General features: G+C 38.5%; 2 protein-coding genes across 6 annotated transcripts; both read left to right on the forward strand.

The window, feature by feature from the left end:
* The first annotated feature begins 711 nt into the window (after positions 1-711).
* On the forward strand, positions 712-9,082 carry LOC128601486 (zinc finger protein 271-like). Of its 5 annotated transcripts, none has more exons than XM_053614729.1 (6): positions 712-741; positions 3,206-3,314; positions 4,326-4,452; positions 4,529-4,621; positions 4,802-4,903; positions 6,934-9,082. In XM_053614729.1, the coding sequence occupies exons 2-6, from the start codon at positions 3,243-3,245 to the stop codon at positions 8,019-8,021; spliced, it is 1,482 nt and encodes a 493-aa protein (XP_053470704.1). In that variant the 5' UTR covers positions 712-741; positions 3,206-3,242; the 3' UTR covers positions 8,022-9,082. The 5 variants fall into 5 exon arrangements, with proteins under 5 accessions (XP_053470704.1, XP_053470703.1, XP_053470705.1 ...); XM_053614728.1 differs by having other exon boundaries at positions 725-751; XM_053614730.1 differs by lacking the exon at positions 712-741 and having other exon boundaries at positions 1,008-4,221.
* Positions 9,083-10,537: 1,455 nt separating this feature from the next.
* ilvbl (ilvB (bacterial acetolactate synthase)-like) lies at positions 10,538-21,989 on the forward strand. The gene is made up of 15 exons (XM_053614719.1): positions 10,538-11,021; positions 13,745-13,946; positions 14,650-14,777; positions 15,407-15,545; positions 15,655-15,766; positions 15,943-16,042; positions 16,770-16,867; positions 17,382-17,518; positions 17,656-17,790; positions 18,074-18,188; positions 18,323-18,492; positions 20,164-20,234; positions 20,371-20,442; positions 20,715-20,820; positions 21,033-21,989. Exons 1-15 carry the CDS (start codon positions 10,920-10,922, stop codon positions 21,209-21,211), a joined length of 1,866 nt encoding a protein of 621 aa, XP_053470694.1. The 5' UTR covers positions 10,538-10,919; the 3' UTR covers positions 21,212-21,989.
* Positions 21,990-22,789: the final 800 nt, after the last annotated feature.

Consider the following 22,789-nt stretch of genomic DNA (forward strand, 5'->3'; position numbering starts at 1 on the left):
GTCACGTGGGCCGGGAATCCAACCGCCAACCCTACAATTAGTGGACAACCCGCTCTACCACCTGAGCCATAGCCACCCCACTACAACCTGCATACGGGTTATATTCTGTCCCTTTTCACATATATTTTTACACCAGATCAAAAAAAACTATCAAAAAAAATTCATATTAGAGTTAATAAACTCATTATGTGTCAGATGGACAAATGTTAGACATACAGTAGCTAAACCCAATTAACCATTATTGACTGGATGTAGATAGTGTCACTTAAATCATAGTGCACTGTAACGCTTAAATTAATTAAACTCCCTAATCATCAGACAAAATTTATCACACAAATGAAACTGTATGTACGTTTTAGCCATCTACACCCCTGTTTTTACAGTGTCAAAGTAAAATACACAATGTCTCATTCTCTATGTATTGTACTTCCAAAGGAGTAGGGAGCCATTTTGTTTGCCGAGCAGCTGATGGTTTAACTTACCTCAGGTTTCAAAGTGGAGCATAGAAAACATGCTCAAATCTATTACTGTAAAAACTAGTCAGGAATATTTTCATGTAAAGATTATTACCTCAATGATGGAGCTACGTGATAAACACGGGAACTGCATCGGTATACGGCTGGAGAACAAGAGCATCACACTGGGCTGCATTCATCCCTAATCCAGAATGTTCCAGCAGGTGGCGCTGTGAACTTTAACAAGGCTGTAAACCCACAACAGAAGAAGACGAGCTAACCCGAGGTAATCATCTGTATGTCAAAAGATTTCTGAAATGCTTTACATTTCCAATTGAAAGACATTAGAGAATGATTCTGTAGCGTTTTCACTATATCTAGTGCAATTTATAGTCAAAAAAGGAGACATTGGGATTTGGTCTTGGACTAAACGTTACCGTTTTTATGATTATTAGTGTATTAAATCACAGCTCTATATTAATATGGTTTAAATGTCTGATTGGTAATGTGATTTTTCTGATTTTTTTGGTGTCTAAATGGGTTTATGTTTAAAATTTTAAAGATTAACACCAAACGTGACGAAAGGGAACAGTGTTTTGTTATTATATGATTTTTCTAAATAAATGATTGCTTTTTTATTGTAGAATTGTAATATACAATCTACAAAATCTTTCAAAATTGTCTGAATAATTGTGATAAATAATTGTGGTTATTGTTTTCTAGAGACTGGATTATGCAGTTGTTTGTTAGTTTATCCTATATGACTCTTTCTGAACAACTTCAGAAAGTAAAACAAAAAAAAATGTATAAAGTTAGCAAGCTAGTAGGGCTTACAAATGGGGGAAATGGGAACGATCAGATAATACTGCATGAATTATCACATCTGCATAAAAAATAGCTAAAAAGATTTTATGGATTTTTATTTCTTTAATTAGTTGGTAAATTGTTGCTGAATGGCAACAATGTGCAATAGTGGGAAGCATCATATAGTCAAAAATAGCACAAAATGTACGAGGTTTCTATTCCAATTACTGCACTTTGCAGACTATAAATTGCAGAGGGTTTTTTTTTTTTTTTTTTTTTTTTTTTTGCCAACGAGTAAGCATGTAAAATTTATATCTTCTAGAAAGGAATTACAGTTGTAAAAAGTATGTGGATGGATTTACTCACTCAAAATACATACAAAAATTACATCCAAACATGTTTTGGGTGAAGTATCTTTTTAATTCTTTCTCTTGAATTCTTAATTCTTTCTCTTGAAACATGACATTTAGAAAATAAGGTGCAATTTGAATTTGAACAATTCTTCTTACTTTGAATGTGAAAAATGTAAATATACTATTGGAGAAGCCTATTGTTTTTTTTGTTGTTGTTGTTGTTGTTGTTGTTGTTGTTTTGCGCTATGTAGACCTGTTTCAGTTTATGAATGCACATACCACAATTTCATTATCGCATCTTGCGGCCATGTGGCAACAATTACATTTTATCATTTAACAGAATACACAAAATATATAAACTTGTTTAAATGACAATGAATAAATGTTAACTTATCACAGATAATATTTACATTTTTTCCCCTTTAAGTAGTTTTGCCTAAATATTGGAAATAATCAAATTTTGAGAGCTTTTCCGATGATAACCTTCACCATGTCATGTATTTGCAGCAAAGTAAGCGCAAACAGCACTTCTGGGTCATGTGACATGACATTTTTTTGTTATGTCAAAGTTAAAGCCCAATTTTTCCAGTTACATGGAAAAATAATAGTTTTCTATTATTGCCTATCAAAAAAATTTGAGATAAATTAATTGTTGCCACATAGCAGCACCATGCAGTAAACGGTTAAATAATCAAGAACATCAAAAATAACTTCTCCATCAGCCACATTTAATTGAAGGAAACAACCTTCTTTCAGAACCTGCATGGTGCAATACAACACTGCAGTTAAACAGGACAATAAAATACATATGAAGCAGTCCATATGTAGTCTCAAAAATCAGCACTGGACACAATAATACAAATTATATGTAATCTGTAGCAGCAGCACAGGTTATAGTAAACCACAGTGTACAGGAGCAGCATAATGATCTACACCAGCATCCTCACATAATAATTAATAGAGGAAACACATAACATTATAGAACCTGCAACAGTCTTCAGCAGAAATGTTAAGTCCTTACTTCCTTATTGGAGTAAGATGTGGTTTTTAACCAGGCAGTTTTTTCCCTGACTCAATCCCACTTAAAGAAACAGAGATGAGACTGTGCCAGTTGGCTCCAGTGGGAGGTTGCATTTTTATTATTTATTGCACTGCTAATAGCTAATATGACGCCTGAAAAAAAGAACATAATATACCACCCATCCAATTTGACACTTTTTCCACTTTCTTAAAATATTGGAATTAATTTTAAGTACATTATAAATACAAATAAATAATTTACTTTAGTAAATCGTGTGCAGCGGGATACATTTTGGCCATGACTCTTTCTCATCAGAGCTGGAAAGATGGTACACGCCCATGGGGAAAACAGTAGTGCTGGCTCTACAGCAAGAGACAAACAACAAGTGAGATGAGCAACTTGTGCACCCAGGGTTCAGTGGTCTTGCATTACAAAAATGTAGTTTTTATTTACATAAAGGGCATGTTGACTAATTTTCACTCTCCCTGATTCCTTTGAAATTAAATCCTCATGTTTTATTAGTATATAGATGATTCTGGAGTTCAGCATTTGATTTTAGTCTCCTTTTTCAGAAAAACAACCGTTAAGACCTTCTAATAAGACCTTAAAATGGAGTCAGCAGAGGTCCAACCATGCTGTTCTAGAAAACCTCCACAGACATCTGTTCCTGTTGGCTCAGAGGTAATGATTATCCATATGTGTAATTGCTTGATGTGTTTCATTTGTAAAGCTTTGAACAACAGGATATTGGAAGAGTAAGGGATTACTACCATCAAAAGAAGCACTTTCAGATCAGAGCATGGGTTGGATTAAATGCACTAAATGGCCAAATATTTGTGGACACCTGTCCATCACACCCATATGTTGTTCTTTCCCAAACTATTGGCACAATGTTGGAAGCACACGATTGTATAGAATGTCTTTGTATGCTGTAGCATTGCAATTTCCCTTCATTGGAACTAAGAGGCCCAAACCTGTTCCAGCATGATGCCCCTGTGCACAAAGCGAGCTCCATGAAGACATGGTATATTAAGGTTGGAAGAAGGTGGAAGAACTTGAGTGCCCTGCACAGAGCCCTGACCTCAGCCCCACTGAACACCTTTGGGATGAACTGGAACTGGAGCCTCCTCAAATCAACATCAGCGCCTGACCTCAGCCTCACTAATGCTCTTGTAGCTGAATGAACACAAATCCCCACAGCCACGCCCCAAAATCTAGTGGAAAGCCTTTCCAGAAGAGTGGAGCTTATTATAACAGAAAAACTGGAATGGGATGTTCAAAAAACACGTGAGTGGGATGGTCAGGTGTCCACAAACTTTATAGGCCTTATTGTATATATCTATTGAAGATCTTACTCCTTCAGTGTCTTGGTACCTCAGTGGTGGAATGAGCTTTCTTCTTCATTCTGATTAGCCCTGCATTTCCTGTTTTATGTATATTATAATTCTCTCTTTTATTTTTATGCACATAAGTTTAAAAGACTCATCATCACCACAGAAACATCTGTAGCACTCAAGCTAGCGCATTTTAGCCAGAGCACTACTGCAGTCTGTGTGACCATTCTTCTGTTACTCACCTTCCTTCCATGGTAACTTGCATGCTACCAAGTTATCATCGTCTAAGAGCATATGCTCAGGATCTATAAATAGTGATGATTGTCTTTGTTAATAAGTATTATTACTCTTTGGTTAGGTTTGTGGTAATGTGCGAACAGAAACGTGTACAGTGTCTGGTGGAGAGACCTCAGGCTCTGTGGGACAAGCCACGGACCTTCAGATGGATATCAAAAAGGAAGAACCTGAATATGAAGAGTATGTTTGTAAGTCAACATGACACATTACATTCCAGTCTGATGATCGGTAATACTTTTTACTTTAACAATATTGAAATTTCAGGTGAAACCACGACAGGCTTTGTGGGACACATCACACCAGTGTGTCAACACACGCATGTAAAAAAGGAAGAACCTGAAGAAGAAGACTATCTCTGTAAGAAAACATGGTGAATTAAGGCCCCAGACTGGAGCTCAGTAACTCTTTATATTCATAAATTAAATATATTTGTGAGTGGACCAGTCCTTCAATACCTGTGCTCCCAACCCCACCCACCTTGTTCTTCAGAGTTGTATTTGAGATTAAAGTATTTAAACATACATGGTGTAATTTCAGGTGATTGGACATCGAACTCTGTGCCCCAACCAAATGGAGGATTTCAAATGAAGCATGTAAAAGAGGAAGAGTCTGAGGATGAAGACTACCCCCATACAATGGGTTAAGTAACAGTTATTGTAACATTCCACTTAAAGTTTTCTATACAATTCATTTTATAAAAATATAGAAAGGTGGTGCAGCGTTGCCACCTCATAGCGTCAGGGTCACCGGATTCACCCTGAGCCCAGGTTACTGTCTGTGTGGAGTTATTCTTCATGCTTGTTTCTGCATGTCTTTCTCCATGTTTGTGTGGGTTTCTTTTGGGTCCTCCAGTTTCTGTCTTATCTCCCAAAAACTAGGCATTACAGGAGTTGCCCCTAGGTGTGAAAGAGTGTGTGAATGTGTGTGCGTATGGTGCTCTGGGATGGACATGTGTCCCATCCATGTACCCCCCGTCCAGTGTTTCCAAGATAAGCTCTGAATCTACTCTGACCCTGCTGAGCGAACAAGTCAATCAGCTGATGTCATCAAGTAATTATTGTTTTTCAGTCAGTTCACTAAAACAGGTAGTGTGGGGCACCACACCTTTGTGCATCTGGAGGAAGACTGATGTATTTATGCCTGAAAGCATGATGTAGAGGGTCATGTCATTTAGACTGCCTTTATCACCACTGTCTCCTCACCTCTCAGAGAACATAATTGATTGTAGATGGATAGGTAGTTTTGTTGAAGTATTTGCTCTGTTCTTGAATTGTACCATTGGTTTCCATGGTACATTTTTTAGAAGGTGATTGACAAAATTTTCAAGTCCATTGTGTCAGGTGACTAAACTACATACTGTTTAGCTTGTCAGCAGCTGCCTAGCAAAGAAAACCAGCTTTCTTCTTCTGTTCCCTGCAACAGTGTTTAGACTTTGTCATGGAGCTTACATCATCCTGGAACAAACCTTTTTAACAGTGTGAGTTACTGTGAATTGCTATGTGCAGTTCATTCATCTAAACTGTCTAAACCCTCCCAACTAGCATACTTTGGCAGCATACTTCATATTACCTCAAGGCAGCAGATATGGGTCTACCTTTGAGCAATGATGCTTATCTGCAGTGCTGCTCAAGAAAATAAATCATTCTTTAATGACCACTGCTTGGTCATGCAGAACTGCCAGCTAGTACCAGGATGAACTCTCATATCAGATTATTCTGCCTTGCAGTTGGTGCCATATAGGCAAATTTTCCCCAAAGGAAACAGCTTCTTTTTTCTTAATGTGTCACCAAAGCAACATCTGCCCAGGAGGGACATCTGTCCACTTATAATAGAAGCCTCCCATACCAAGCTTCGGAATGCATGGTGTGGTGAGGAAGATGAAGCCCAACTCTTCCTAGCAGCGAGCTTGTAGGTGCAGAGGCGCCAGTGTTTGGAAGATATCACTGCCTTATGTTGCAGTTGACTAAAGGTCGTAACTTGTCATTTCTGACCTCACAACACTTCATGACCAAAAGTTTGTGGACACCTGACCATCACACCCATATGTGATTCTGAAAGTGAAGGTTTTAGTTAAATGTAGTGTATGTTCAGTGAACGTGAACATGTTTCGTATATAACCCCTGGGAGAAGAAGACAACATTGAGCTGTCCAGCACAACAGTGATAGCTTGGTGAAGAGCAACTGCTGAACTGAGAGCAGACAGCGGTGATGGTCTATATAGATGTAACCATTTTGACCATGCTTCGAGGGTTTCCTCTGTGTACTCCAGTTTCCTACCCCCAGTCCAAAGACACGTGGCATTGGTATAGTGTGTGAATGTGCCTTGCAATGGCTTGGCACCTCATCCCACCTGGTGCCCTGAGTTCCCTGGGATAGGCCCTGGGTTCCCCGTGACCCTCTGTAGGATTAGAAGTATGGAAGATGGATGGATGAATGGACTTCATCCAAGTAAAAAGAGTGTTACTGGCAGTAAAACACTGTGTGAATGTTTTCAGTCACTCTCTGTGCTTGTTCATCAGAATTTATTGCTTTTATTGCTGCTGATCATCCATAACTTATAGAGCCTCATAGAACTCACTATGTTTACCTCATTTTTTTTTTTCCTAAAAATAAAATAAATATTTTATTATATTTTTCTTGTTTCTAATACTGTTCATTTTCTGTTCCAGAAATAAACACTGCCCATGTCTTGTCCTGCTCCTGGTGTTCACTTTCTTGTACATCTCAAAATTACCTCCAGAAACACATCAGAATATACCACTATGAGGAATATGAGAGATTAAAATCAGAAGAGGTACTGTATGACAATCTGATGCCCACAGTAAGCTCCAGCATTCAGCAAACAGTCTCTGGTTATACCTCAAATCAGCGAATGAGGAAAGGAGTCTATCCCTGCTCACAGTGTGGGAAGAGTTTTACTGACCGGAGTAATCTCAGACGACACCATAGCATTCACACAGGGGTGAAGCCACATCACTGCTCATGGTGTGGAAAGTGTTTTATTCAAAGGAGAGATCTCAAAGAACACCAGGTCATTCACACAGGTGAGAAGTTGTATCAGTGCTCGCAGTGCGGGAAGAGTTTTTCTCGACAGCGTGATCTCCAAATACACCAACGGGCTCACACAGGAGAAAAGCTGTATCGCTGCTCAGAGTGTTCAAAAAGTTTTAATCGGCAGAGCAACCTCATACAACACCAGGTCATTCACACGGGAGAGAAGCCGTATTACTGCCCACAGTGTGGGAAGAGTTTTACTCGACAGAGTAACCTCATACAACACCAGGTCCTTCACACAGGAGAGAAACCGTATCACTGCTCACAGTGTGGGAAGAGTTTTATTCACCAGAGTTATCTCCAACGACACCAGTGTGTTCACGTGGGAGAGAAGCCGTATCGGTGCTCACAGTGTGAGAAGAGTTTTACTCGAAAGATTGATGTCCAGCGACACCAGCGTCTTCACACGGGAGAGAAGCCATATCAGTGCTCACAGTGTGGGAAGAGTTTTACTCGACAGAGTACCCTTAAATCACACTGGCATGTTCACACAGGACAGAAGCCATATGACTGCTCAGAGTGTGGGAAGAGTTTTACTCGACATAGTGATCTCCAACGACATCAACGCGTTCACACAGGAGAGAAACCGTATTGCTGCTTACAGTGTGGGAAGGGTTTTACTCGACATAGTACGCTTGAAGCACACCAGATCGTTCACACAGGACAGGAGTATGGAGTTCAAGTCATGCCATTAGAAATCTGAATTTGAATGCTAAAATCTGAATTTGAATGTTCTTAATGAATTTTGAACTGTTCAGGTGTGACAAATGGATTAAAATTTTGTCGTATACATGGAAATGTTCATTGCATTACTGATGCCAGCTACACTGAAGGTATTTCATGTTTTCAAGCTAGCACATTCCATATTCACTCTCAAAGCTGTCCATATGTGAGGAGGAAAGATCTCAGTGGAGTGTAGATCATCTTGGCACTACAGATGGCACAGTGCTGTGACAAAGTATTTGCCTCCATACTGATTTCTTCTGTTTTTGTGTATATCTCATACTAAATAGTTTTAGATCTTTAAACGAAATGCAACTAGGGATGTCACGACAACCGATACTTCGGTACCAACATTCTTAAAACGTGACGGTACTTGTTTTTCTGGAGTAGCGTTGGTACTGTATCTAATGAAGGTACAGAGGTTGCAATTCTTCTGGACCTGATGGGGGCAGCAAATACACGCAAGTGTTTTAGTCAGTCCACAAGTGGTGAAGAAGAAGAACAACAACTAGAAGCACATGGGAAAAACTACAGAAGATGGCGACGAGTTTAGCTCCGCCCCAACTCGTTGAGAGGAAAGATGGTAAGAGTCAAATATGTAAATACTTCGCATTCGAGGTGGATGACAACAAACACACAATTGATGCTCTGAAGCCAGTGTGCAACCGATGTTATCGTTCATTTCAAACAAAGCAAGGAAACACCTGGAATTTGGTGAAGCACCTGAAAGACGGTCCCTATATTATGTTTGTTTGAGGCAGCTACATTGTGGCCGTGAAACCAGCTAACGTTATGCTCCATGTAATGTTTGCGATAGCCAGTTATTTGTTAACGACGCTAACACATTGCAATGTTATAAACTACCTCCTAATGGACCACCATGCATCACCATTCAGCCCGTGTCCTGTCAGCTAAATGTAGCCTAATGTCACTAATAATTATTCAAATGTTCATGCTTTTAATAAGTCCTTCTGGCCTCCTACCAGATCAGTGAATTTAATTTAATGCTTGCATTCAGAGTTTAAGGTGTGTGTGTGTGTGTGTGCGTCTGTGTGTGTGTGTGTGCGCGCGCGTTTAGGAGTGCTGCACCTCGACTGTAGCCTCTACTCATTGTCAGACAGTGTTTGATAACTAAAATATCCCTCTCTCTCTCTCTCTCTCTCTTTGCCAGTATCAGCCAGAGGAGGATGTCCTCCAGGAGAGTTTTTAATTAAAAAAAATATATATATTTTTATACCACACCGTGGTATCAACTTTGGTATCGAGTATCGTGTACTTTTGGTGGTATCGGTACTGACTACTAGATTTTTGGTATCGTGACATCCCTAAATGCAACATAAAACAAAGGGAACCTGAGTAAACACACAATAGTTTTTTTTTTTATTATTGAAGCAAAAAAGTTACCCAGGTCCTGAATCAGCAAAGCATCCACACACCATCACACTTCATCCACCATGCTTGACCGTAGGGATGATGTTCTTTTTGTGGAATTCTGTGTTTGGTTTACACCAGATGTAACGGGACTCCTGTCTTCCAAACAGTTCCACTTTCAACTCATCAGTCCACAGAACATTCTCCCAAAAGATTTGAGGATCATCAAGGTGTGTTTTGGCAAAATTCAGACGAGTCTTAATGTTCTTCTGGGTTAGCAGTGGTTTTCAACTCGCCACTCTTCCATGGACGCCATTTTTGCAGAGTGTCTTTCTGATAGTGGAGTCATGAACAGTGACCGTTATTGATGCAAGAGAGGCCTGTAGGTCCTTTGATGTTATTGGCTCTTTTGTGACTTCCTGGATGAATAGTAGAGATGTGACGGTATGAAAATTTCACATCACAATTACTATGGCCAAAACTATCACGGGTATCAATATTATGACAGTAATGTTAAAATGTGCTAAAGATATCCAAAAAGTTCTGATACACACACTGAAATCGTTTAAACAGGTTTTATATTTGACTATAAAGTGATGGTTGTCTGTACACGATGTTTGGCCGCACACCGATTACATCACAAAAAAAGGTGGAGGGGCTATATCACCAAAGAGCTAATTTTACTACTTTAACTATGTTACTACTTTACTAACTTTAATTTAACTACATATTCTACTACATATTCTTATTCTTATTCTTTAACTACATATTCTACATTCTACATATTCTACTACATATTCTTATTCTTATTCTTTAACTACATATTCTTATCACCCTGGTTGATAAGAATAATAAACAGACAGCACTGCTCTGCTATGGCAGAAAAACAATCATGGAGTTATTTCACTCCAGTAAACAATAAATGAGGCAAAATCTGACTAATGGATCACTCTTTAAAGTTTGGATATCGGGATATTAGCCTTGGCATTCACTTTGGTATCAGATCGAAAAGGAAATGAGTTTGTATCGCACATCCCTATGATGCCGCTAACAGAACGCTCCAGCAGGCGGCGCTGTGTGAACGCGAGATTGTGCGAGATTACGCGTTCGGTGGTGGCGCATGCGCACAGCTCTGCTCGTTCGAGTTTTAACCTTAACCTTTGACCAGATTATTGCGTTTTTAACTTTACACCGCCCGGGATATGGGAGATCTGCGCTGTTAGCGGAGCGCTTGGTGACAGCAGGCGGATCCTGTTCAGACAAGATAGAGTTTGAGAAGTTTAAGATGAGTTGTGTGTAATATGTTGAACGACAGACAGATAAATTGGGCAATGTTAAGAAGTGCAGGAGTAGTAACGTGATCTCCGGAACACAGGCCAAGCGCTTTTATTTCTGGAGCCGCTTTAATAACTGGTGTTAACACCTGTACCTGTACTGAATTCGCGTAGTTGATAATAATAATAATAATAATAATAATAATAATAATAATAATAAACATTTCCTACAAATGGACATCGGAACGGTGGTGTGTTGCTGTTTTACTGCTGTGCTGTTGGCATTTCTGTTTGCTGCTTACAAACTGGGCTTGTTTTATCAGCTGTTTCATAAGGTAAGTAACCTTAAAAGCATTAGAAACCAATAGTTTATTATTTACTTTCATATTTCATTGATGGCTGGCTGCTCTATGAAAGAAAGACTGCAGGAATCCTTTCATTGCACACTTAAAAAACTTCTGTAGTATAATAATAATACATTATTATTATTATTATTATTATTATTATTATTATTATGTTCATCTCAAGAACGAGTTACTGAGTCATTATAGGATTTATATAGATATATCACTATACCACTATACACAGCAGATGAACTGGTTACATTTTAAAACTGATCCAAGCAGGGTCAAGGTCAGAGCAAGGTCAAGTGTCAGCAGAGATTCTTTCTTCTTTTTCTTCAATAGGGTATTTCCTGTTTGGAGTATATTTTCAGGGTAGTTATTTAGTAACAAGAAGCAGGCATCGATGAACTTTGATGTAGTTTACAAAGACAAAGTCTTAATTTGTCGTTTGCAAGGTTGACACATACAAAACTGCCCATTGATATTTTTGACATATGACATAGAGTAAACAAACTATACAAATGTGCAAATGCAAAATGTGCACGGACCGAAACATTCAATATACAAAAACAGACTGCGTATACAGAAAATATACAGGCATGGGTGAATATTGTACACGGGGGTGGACTTAGCACTAGGCAATGCAGGGGACTGCCTTGGGCCCCCGGAAGCCAAGGGCCCCCTAAAAATGCAAATTATATACATTCGATGTATAATAGAGGTATATTGATAATCAAGGTAAATATTTTGCCCAGGGCCCCTACATCTCTAAATCTGCCCTGATTGTACTGTACATAGTAAGTGTGCAATGTGCACAAAACTGGCTGTGCAATTATGTGATCACATACTGTTTAAGAGTCTGATGGCTTGGGGAAAATGACTATTTATGAGTCTGTTTGTTTGCACCTGGATGCTCTGGTAGCATCTGCCAGACAGAAGCGGCTGAAAGAGCAAGTGTTCTGGATGACTGCTATCCTCTGTAGGTCCCTGCATTCGACAGAAAAACAGCTGCTATTCCAGGCCGTGATGCTGCCACTAAAAATGCTGTCAATGGTGCAACTATGAACAGTGCGTGAGAATGTCCCGGGCCATTCCAAACTGCCTCGTCTTCCGCAGGAAGTACAGATGCTCCCGGGTTTGTCTTATTAAAAGAAAGAAAAATAGAAATATCTATAATCATGGATCAACAGTAAAATATAGTTAAGTCAAATCTGAGAATTAAGTGTGACTGTTAAGAGAGAAAATTGGCATGAATAAAAATTAATTAAACACTATGAAGAACAGATATGTTTTTAGCCTTTTAGTAAATACGACCAGATCCACAAAAGCTTTCAGGTCAACAGGGAGTTAAAACAAAAAGCTGCCTCACCACTCTTTAGCTAGGTAGTGGGTACAACCAGCATATTTTTGCTTGTTGATGTGAGAGCTAACAATCAAGCTAAGACCACAAAGGCATTTAAAATTCAGTGATAAAGTATCTTAAAATCAATTCTAAAAAACATCGGTAGCCGGTGCAGCTGTTTGCAAACATGTAATGTGATCTCCGAATCTACAGCATGTCAAGATTTGCACAGTAGCATTTTGGCACTTTGTAAACTAGTCATGGAGCACTTTGGTAAACGAGAAAAGTGAGTGTTAAAGAATTCAAATCGAGCTGACACAAAGGCATGTAGTTTCTCGCTATCAGCAGTCGAGAGAACGTCACAGACCTTAGATATGTTTCTGAGGTGATAGAATGCTGTTTTACAGTATGGTGCTTAGATGAGCAATTACAGTTGCAATCAAAATTATTCAACCCCCATTGCAAATCAGGTCAAAATTTACAGACGTTCAGCTGTCTGCAACAAACAAATCAAACAAAAGCAATTGAAAAAGTGCATCACATCGAATGCTTCAAGTGGTTTCCCCAAATTCAACTGAAAATGCAACTTATAATGATTTCTCCAGTTTCAAAATGATTCAACCCCCTGAATAGAATCCCTCATAACAGCACAAATATTCAAAACAGGCACACCTGATGCAATTAATCAAGGGCTTAATTAGTTGTACCAGGTGTGGTTGAGCTGGAACACATGATAAACCTGAACTGGCTAGGGCAGAAAATATATGAAATACCTGGTCGGGGCAGAAAACAGCTGCAACCAGATTTCTGAGGAGGCAGATATCTTGATTGCAGCTGTACAAAGTACAGCACAGTATTTTACACCACTTAGGTTGGAGCGTGTCTCTAGGAAATTCTACCTAGCTACTTTATTTACAATATTTTTAACATTTGCCTCAAATCACTACTTTCAGATTCTGATTCTTACCCAACAGAGGTTCAATGCTTGCCTTTTACTATCACCTAGTTGTTACAGTATATAAATTTTTTTGTCACATTGGCTTTCCTAAACTCTACATGTCTTAGCACCACCATCCTGGACAGGGCCCTCACGACTAAACTATAAAATCAAACAAGCACATAAATATGAGGAGGGGAACAGTAAACTAACTAATTATCAGCAAAATAACTAATTATCATAAATTTTAAGCACTTGATGCACAAGTCATGTCAGTGCTATGTCAGTGGCCAAAATAATATTAAAATAAACTGATCTATTGGAACAGATAAAAATGCTAATATCAACACTGGCTGCCTGGTTAACTCAAGTCTAAGTTGAGTGTCTCTTAGGGTCTTTGTGTGCTGTTGCATTAATTCCTACAACTTTTCTCAGACGGACAGGAAGAGTCCTCGGCAAGGAGGCGAGAGTGTGGCAGAGGTACTTCAGGCTCATGGCATCAAGTTTGTTTTCACGTTGGTTGGCGGACACATCTCTCCTATCCTGGTGGCATGTGAGAAACTGGGGATCCGTATTGTGGACACCCGTCATGAAGCCACAGCTGTGTTTGCAGCTGATGCAGTAGCAAGACTCTCTGGTACTGTAATCTATGTTCTAAATGAAAATTGTCTTCGTTGTTGAATCGAAAGATAAGGAAAAAAGAGCCAGTCTCTGTAATTCCATTAAGGGCAAAACAGAGCAGTAAAGATAATTTTATTACAAGCTGAAAATTTGATGTTGTAACGATGCTGTACCCAAAAGAATTAACTTTAGGGGGTTCACAGTATCAGGGATGAATACTTCTGAAATCAAAAACTTTCCCCTTTTTATTGTTAAGTAATTTTACAAGCTGTTTGTAAAATTGGTTGATTTTACTCTCAACTTCAATATTGTTGACTATTTTGTGTAGACTTGCCTATAATCCCCATTCATGTGGCTGAATACTTATGCAAGCAGCTGTGCATATAAGGTAAAACCATAATTTGGAAAAAAAAAAAAATTATTTTAATAACAAAGTGCAGTCTGTTCATGTGTTTTGTTGGTGATGTATGTTCATTCAGAGTGTACCTTTCAGATAACTGCAGGTGAACGAACACATTGAAGAGATATTGCTCATGTGGCACTGTCTACTGCAACACATCATCAACATGACTTGTTTTGGTGTGGTCCACTTGACATTGGTCACAAGTGTAATTTGGCCTGTGACCTTATATGTCTTTGAGAAGCAGTCAGGTACTTCACATGTAAAAACACTACTGGTAAATTCTGTGATTTTTTTTTTTTCCCCCGTTCCCATGCAGGTAGAGTAGGTGTGGCTGTAGTTACAGCAGGACCAGGCCTTACTAACACAGTTACTGCAGTGAAGAATGCTCAGATGGCTGAGTCACCTTTGCTTTTGATGGGTGGAGCAGCTGCAACTCTGCTACAGGTCAAACATAAAGGAATTAATAATTCCTTTTAATTAATAATTAAGTCAGTTAACTGTAAGCAGTCTCGTTATGTTAAATTAAATGGTAACGGAATAGAGCAGAATAACATGGGGGGGGGGCACTTATACATGCATTAACAGTACTGTAAGGCACACATCTCTTTAATTCACACACCGTTTGCCTAGTCTTTCTCTGTGTTTTAAACCATAAACAAAAAACACTCACAACATAAAAGGAAACCACATCATCACAGAAATGAAGTACTATATTGAACTGAGTGATAATGGACAAATACTAGTACTGGGCTGGCAAGGCCAATTCATTTGTTTTTGCTATACGCTAAAGGCATGGCACCTTGGATAGCAGTCCAGCAGATTTCTAGGTGAGCACAATTATTGAAGCATGTGAATGACAGGTGTTTCTTGTCTGCTTATAGAGAATAAGCAGAATCTAAATGATGCAACAACCCAGGAAATTAAAAGCAAAAATAGATTTACTTAAATTAAGTGATGTGATTGAAGTAGAGATATTATAAAACATGTAGTTGTATGGATTATACATTATTATATTCATGAGCACAGAATAGAGATGATAATCATAAGGACCAAATTTTTGTGTGTGTGTGTAGGGTCGAGGATCTTTGCAGGACATTGATCAGATGTCCCTTTTCAAGCCACTCTGCAAGTTCTGTGCATCTGTTAGGAGTGTGAGGGAGATTGTACCCACTGTGAGAAAAGCCCTGGCCATCGCCCAGTCTGGCACACCAGGTACATAGCAGCAAAGTTTGAATATCCTTCAGAACAGGACACACCCTGAACAGATCTTTATTATGACAATTTATTTATGCTCTGATGAATGGTTATATTTGTTTTACAGGTCCTGTATTCATCGAGTTCCCCATAGACACTCTTTATCCATATCATCTCGTAGAGAAAGAGTTCTCACCTAAAAATACTCCTAAAGGAATTGTTGGGAAAGTTATTTCATGGTATGACAATGATAGCTAACACAATGAACAGCAGTTTGTCGTAAAATGCTTGATTGTTCACGTTGCTGTGTTTGGTTGCCGATTATTAATTGAGCTTCTAACGTGTTTTGGCTCATTGTTTAAAAGACACTTGAATGAATACCGGCCTGAGTGAATAATTTGTTTTCTCCTCCTAGGTACCTTCACAATCATCTAACAAACCTTTTTGCTGGAGCATGGGAAGTAAGAGACCTCTCACCTCTGCCTGTGCATGTACCTAAAGCAACAGACGAGGAGGTGAGCTTTAATAGCTATAATTATCAAGATAGCAATGTTTGGATACATTATTTCTCTACCATGTTGTACTTGTGTATGAACTTTGGAGTAATTTCCGAAAGGGTGTTTGGTGAGCATATACTACAGCCTGAACATGTGAAGTGTGTGTTATAGGGTGTACATCACATTTATTTCTCACGCTTACAAAAAGAATCATAATTAAACAATTAATTGATCATGTATTTTAAAGACTTTACATGAACTAACACCAAGAACAGTGTATCTTGTTTTGAGCCAAAACCTCTAGAAGTCTGTTTCCATGCTCAGTGGTTTAGCATGGTCACAGTAGATCGTTTATTCAAATTGCAGAAGACGTACAAATCTGGCTTTCAATAAAGAAATTATAGAAAGAGAGGAAGAAAATGTTAATAGTCCTACATCGCATCATAGCTAACTGCATGTGATAGAACTGTAAAAGTAAGCTATAAAAGAATTATGAAGTTATGAAGCAAAGTGTGGTCCAGCAAAAGCTAGTCCTGTCTAGTCTTGTGTTGGCAATTAGGAAATTAAATTAGGTATTTGTTAGTTCCTTGTTAGAACTCTGTATGTAATGCATTATAAAACGCATTAAAAGCGCATGCAAGCCATGATTAGCTGAAGGCCAATGTTTAAAGAGATAGATAAAACTGCAGTGTTGAAATCAGTAACCTTTTACCTCCCTGGCCTTTGACTTTTGTCTTGCCTCCAGGTGCAAAGGTGTATAGAGCTGGTAAGCAGAGCTAAGAAGCCAGTGATCGTGTTAGGCAGCCAGGCAACACTACCGCCAACACCTGTCACAGATGTCAGGTAGATTTATGTCATTTTAAACAGTGGTTGAACAACTGCACCACCAATTAATGCCTGTTTATGATCATCTCAGTCCAGATCAGTCCCTCCAGGATTTACGCAAAATCAAGAAAACTCCGCAATTTTCGGAGGAGCTTGCAGTTTTTAAAAATTACCACAGTTTTTCCACAGATTTGGGCCAACACGTCATGTAATGTCCTCACAACGTGCGGTCAGCCAAAGCCGTCTTTGATTCACATGTCAAACATGAGCACAGCTTAAACATCTCGTTTACCAAAAACATCACTGCAAAAGACCGTGTAAAACAATTTACTGCAATTTCGTTTTCTTCAACAAAAAAAGCCCCAAAATCAAGCATTTTTGGCCGCAACAATCACAAAAAAGCTCTTAAACCCTGTACAGACTGCCTAATTATGGTCCATTCTACTCTTTTAAGATACTGTACAAACATCAACACTTGTTTGTTTGTTTGTTTTGATAATGTGTGACCATTTCTGTTTTGGCCCTATTTCAGAAAAGCTCTGGAGTCTTTAGGCATTCCTTGCTTCCTAGGTGGGATGTCCAGAGGGATGCTGGGTAAGGACAACCATCTGCATATCAGACAGAACAGAAGAGATGCCCTGAAAGAGGCGGATTTGGTGCTGCTAGCAGGTAAGAAACAATATATTTTTAATACGTTAATGCTTTAAGACATAAGGGGACATTCCCAAACTTATTATGCCTATTGTTGGTTAAAACTGATTTAGATGAGCTGTTTGGGATGCTTATTTTAATTTTATTTTTAACAGGCACGGTGTGTGACTTTAGACTGAGTTACGGCAGGGTGCTGAACAGACGCAGTAAAATTATCGCAGTCAACCGAGACAAGACTCAGCTACTGAAGAACTCTGACTTGTTCTGGAAGCCCACAGTAGCTATTCAGGGTGAGGCACCAAATTAAAATAACACCACAAACAGCACTTGATCACTTGAAGTTAACCATGCCCAAGCATTCATCCCTGATAGGCTTCAAACCCTTTATTTAAATATTTATAAATGAAAAAGATTAGGGAACCCTAGTTTTTTGCCAAATCCCAGTCCACCAATTGGACATTATGATGCACAAATATTAATTAGCAAAGATTCTACAGTCCGGAGCATGTAGTTTGTGATGTCACTTCATAGATAAATGACATTAAATATAAAATTGTGGTACGGCTTCTTCAGGTGACGTTGGTTCCTTCTTGATGCAGCTGTCTAAAGGCTTGGTGGGACACAGATGTCCTGAAGAATGGGTTCAGTGCCTGAAGGAGTGGGACAACGCAAAAGAGAAGGCAAACAGGTTAAGTTGCTCTATTGCACGTAGTAGCGTTAATGCCCATGGTGTGTAGCATTAATGGTGTGGGCATCCTTTGTGTGTTTTGTTTTTAATTGTCAAAACTGTCAGTCTGATTTTGTGATAATTCACTCTTATAGAGACAAGGCAAATGAGAAGACTGAGAGGCATCTGAACCCTCTGAGTGTCCTTCACTGTGTGGATGAGCTATTGATGGAAGACAGTATCATTGTTGCAGATGGAGGAGACTTTGTAGGCAGTGCAGCTTACATAATGAGACCACGAGGACCCCTCTGCTGGCTGGACCCAGGTCAGAACCATGGGCAAGGGTAACAATGACTAACAGTGGCTGTGATATACTGTTGTAGCAAAATAAATCTCATTTCAATAACTTGAAGTAATATGTGTTGCATAAGGTAAAAGGTCACAATTAAGGCACTGGGAGGCCACGTCTTGTACATAATGGATAGCCTATCTATTAAAGTGCCCCTAAGGCACAAGCGGGCAACCACTTCCACATAATGCTATAGAGCCCTCATTGGCTCTAGGGCTGGCCTTGTGCAATACCTTTGGGAGTAATGATTGGTTGAGCCACAGCATGACATGTTTGAACTCTGTTCACCAATTGGTTGTTGAAAATATTATGCAATTGAGGTGAAGCCGTGTAGCAGAGAAAGACGACAGACAAAATATTTTTTACCTCAAGTAATTTGCAATATAATATTTCTACCCGAAAGTGTGAAATTCTTAACTCTTACTTCCAGCAGCTTTTAAGTTGGTCCTGCTCCCTTGTCATGGAGGGAGATCTAAAGGATTGTATCTCTGGTATATGCTAGTGTAAAAAAAACTGTTGTAGCTGTAACCTACAGTCAGGTTTTAGACATTGACAAACTTAGTATTACTTTTAGGTGTCTACCACATTATATACAGTCATGTTAAAAAATAAGTACACCCCATGGAAATTGTTTTCTTTTTTGACATTTGGGCAAGCAAACATTTGGCCCTCTTTGAAACAGCAGTGCCTATTAATAAAGGTAATACACTATATCAAATAACACATAAAATTGACATTTTGTAGTAATGTTCACAGTTTAAATGAACAAGAAACAGGTCAGGCACATGGAAAAGGTAAGTACACCCCTACATTTATCACGCCTTCAAATCCATAAAATTAGAATCAGATGTTCAGGATTGGGTGCCAGTGATTAGAACCTACTGAGGCAGTGAGGTGTGGTCACATTAGGTGTATTCAAGTCAACTATTTGGTACATTCTTAAAAAGAAAGAATGCACTGTGCTCACTAAAGAAGCAAGAACACCAAAAGGTGCATAAGACCACAAAGAACAACTATGATCGATAACAGAAGAATTCTTTCTCTGGTGACGAACAACCTCTTCACAACAGTTGAACAGCTCAAGAACACCCTCCAGGAGAGTCAAAGTAAAGCATATAAAAAAGGGCTGTAATACATACATCATTCACGTGTACTCTCAAATTAGAGCTCATAAAGTCTTTCATACATTATTTAATTTAAACTCCAGTATACTGTGGTATACAGCCAAAAATAGCGATACATTTGTCAATGTCCAAATATTTATGGACCTGACTATAGGGACTTATGGAATAGCTTAGCATTTTAGACACATATACTTAAATGGAAAATGGTCTATACTTATATAGTGCTTTTATCCAAAGCACTTTTCATTCATCCATTCATACACACACACACACACACACACACACACACACACACACACACCCCCCAATGGTAGCAGAGCTGCCATGCAAGGCGCTAACTTGCCATCGGGAGCAACTTTGGGTTCAGTGTCTTGCCCAAGGACACTTCGGTATGTGGAGTCATGTGGGCCGGGAATCAAACCGACACCCCGCTCTACGACCTGAGCCACAGCCGCCCACGTATATTTAGCATGTGCCTTTGCATTTTATGTCTTCCAATCTCATGGACCTCTCTTCTGTACAGGGGCGTTTGGGACTCTTGGTGTTGGAGGAGGGTTTGCTCTGGGAGCAAAGCTCTGTTGTCCTGACTCAGAGGTAGGATATAACCAAGAGACAATCTACTCCAGTGACAGTACTGTTAATTAATTTTCCTTATTGACGTTCTGTATGATGTGCTCTGTAATTGAACAAAGGCTTTATTTTGGGGAAACTGACAATGTCTCATCCGTAGGTATGGATTGTTTATGGTGATGGTTCCCTAGGTTACAGCGTGGCAGAATTCGATACTTTTACCAGACACAAGGTATAAAATCATGTTCAACAGCCAACCAAATGTCCTGGTTGCCTAATGAAAACAATTTGTAAATCCTTTTACAAATACATTATATTAATAAGTGACACAAGCTTATTGAAACTCAAATAAAACCTTATATGAATCCCTAGCCATTAAAATGGTAATACTGAAAATAAACCCCCTTAGAAACATTTTTTAAAAAAATCACTGACACCAATTTATATATACTTTTCTTACACTCACTTTCCTTTTTTTTTTTTTTTAATCAACTCTTTTGCCAGACTCCCGTAATTGCGCTAGTGGGAAATGATGCTTGTTGGAGTCAGATCTCCAGGGAACAGGTGCCCATTCTTGGCAGCAATGTAGCTTGTGGTCTTGCATTTACAGGTAATGTTTCACATTCCCTCAAATATATGTCACAGTGCTCTAATGACTTCCACTGTTGTCATCTGTTAGAATGAACTGTAACCAGCCCATAAATTTAGTTTTAACAAATTACATCTACGAGCATAATGCCATTTTTCAAATTTGGATGATTCACCCTTATCCTCCATCAGGAATTATAGGCCTGAGATGCTATTCTGTTGTTTCTCCCCCAGATTATCACATTGTTGTTAATGGCTTTGGTGGCAAAGGTTACCTGGTTGGACGTGAAGAGGAGCCGCGTCTTGAAAACATCGTTAAAGAAGCACAGAGGGAATGTAAAGATGGCAAGGCAGTGTTACTTAATGTACTCATAGGAAAAACCAACTTCAGAGACGGTTCTATTTCTGTGTAGAGACCCTGTGTTTGTGCGGCCCTGACTAAAATCCTGAAAGCCTTTCAGTTGCTGGTGCTTTACGTGTTGGAAAAACTGTGTGTTAAGCATACCAGACATGAGTACATGGGTAAAAACGGACGGAAATGTGCATGGCTCTTAGTGTCATTTCAAAATCATTACTGTTTTCAGCTAAGGAACTTTTTCTGCTTTATTTAGGAACTTTGTTTTTACAATCATTTCTTGAAGATTTACTATTTGTATAAGCTAAAAAGGAAAGACTTTACGTAAGGATTTTACGTAATAACAATTAGATAAAGACTTTTAAGCATTTCAAGATTAAGGGACTTGATTTATGTATTTATATTGTTTTATGTTATTTTGTTTGTAATAATTAAACTGTATAATTTTGACAAGATATGTAATTATAGTATTAATGTTGTTGAAAAAAAATTAGGACTGAATTTTGTGCTGAAATATTTTACTCTACAGCTGTAAACCAGAATATTGCTCAAGTTCGTGTTTAATTTAACATTTGTAACATTAAGTTTAATTAAACAGTCAATAGTTGGCTCAGAAATTAAATGATACATTTGATGAAGGACTAAAATATTAAATGCAAAAGGAACATCTTACTGTATCACATTTGGTCAACTGACAATATTAGCATTGCAGTGGTATATTTAAATATACTGGTCAGTAATTAAAAGCCTCTCCCAAACTTTTACTGTTCTAGCAATCAGTAATGAAAAGTTTAAACTATTCTGTGTAAGGGAGAAATAAAGTTTGAAACATTAAACATTGTGTATTCATGTGTGATATTTTGTTTCGAAAAGGCTTTTACTACTACTACATACCTGAACAGTTAAGGCCCTGGGTTACTGATCAGAAGGTCTGAACCTCATTTTAACCTAAATTTTGAACAGGATGACTGGTAAATTATTATCTTTTATTTAAAGACCTTTTTGCCCATCAGAAGCTACATATGTATATGTTTACCAAAAGAAAAAAATGAATCACAATTTACACTGATCACCCTGTTAAAAATTTTACACCCCCTGGCTCTTAATGCACCGTGTTGCCTTCTTGAGCATCAGTGAATATTTGCACCTTATGTAATAGTCGTGTATGAGTCCTTCAGTTGTTGTCAGTGTGAAAAGATGGATCTCAACATCATATAGCTGCTGTTGGAAAGGGCTCAAATATGCAGAAGATGCTGGAAAAGCAAAGAATGTGCAGGACCTGAGGGATTTTTATGAAGAACAGTGGGCAGTTTAACTGCCCAGGACAAACAAGGGACTCATGAACACAAAAACTATCACAAAACAAACACAGACGTGGATCATCCAGGTAACGACACACGGTGTGAAGAATCAAGCATGTGTAAACTTTTGAACTGGTTCATGTGTGTAAATTCAGTTATTATTGTGTCTTGTGGACAATATATAAACATCTGTTATGTGAAATAGCTTATTCAGGGCAGGACTAAATAAACAACAAAATGCAATTTTTATAATCCTTTAAAATTTTAATTTTTTTATTTTGCAGATTCTGCAAGGTGTATGTAAATTTATGACCTCAACTATATATATATATCAT

The sequence above is a fragment of the Ictalurus furcatus genome, chromosome 25 (assembly GCF_023375685.1).
Source record: "Ictalurus furcatus strain D&B chromosome 25, Billie_1.0, whole genome shotgun sequence".
NCBI lineage: Eukaryota > Metazoa > Chordata > Actinopteri > Siluriformes > Ictaluridae > Ictalurus > Ictalurus furcatus.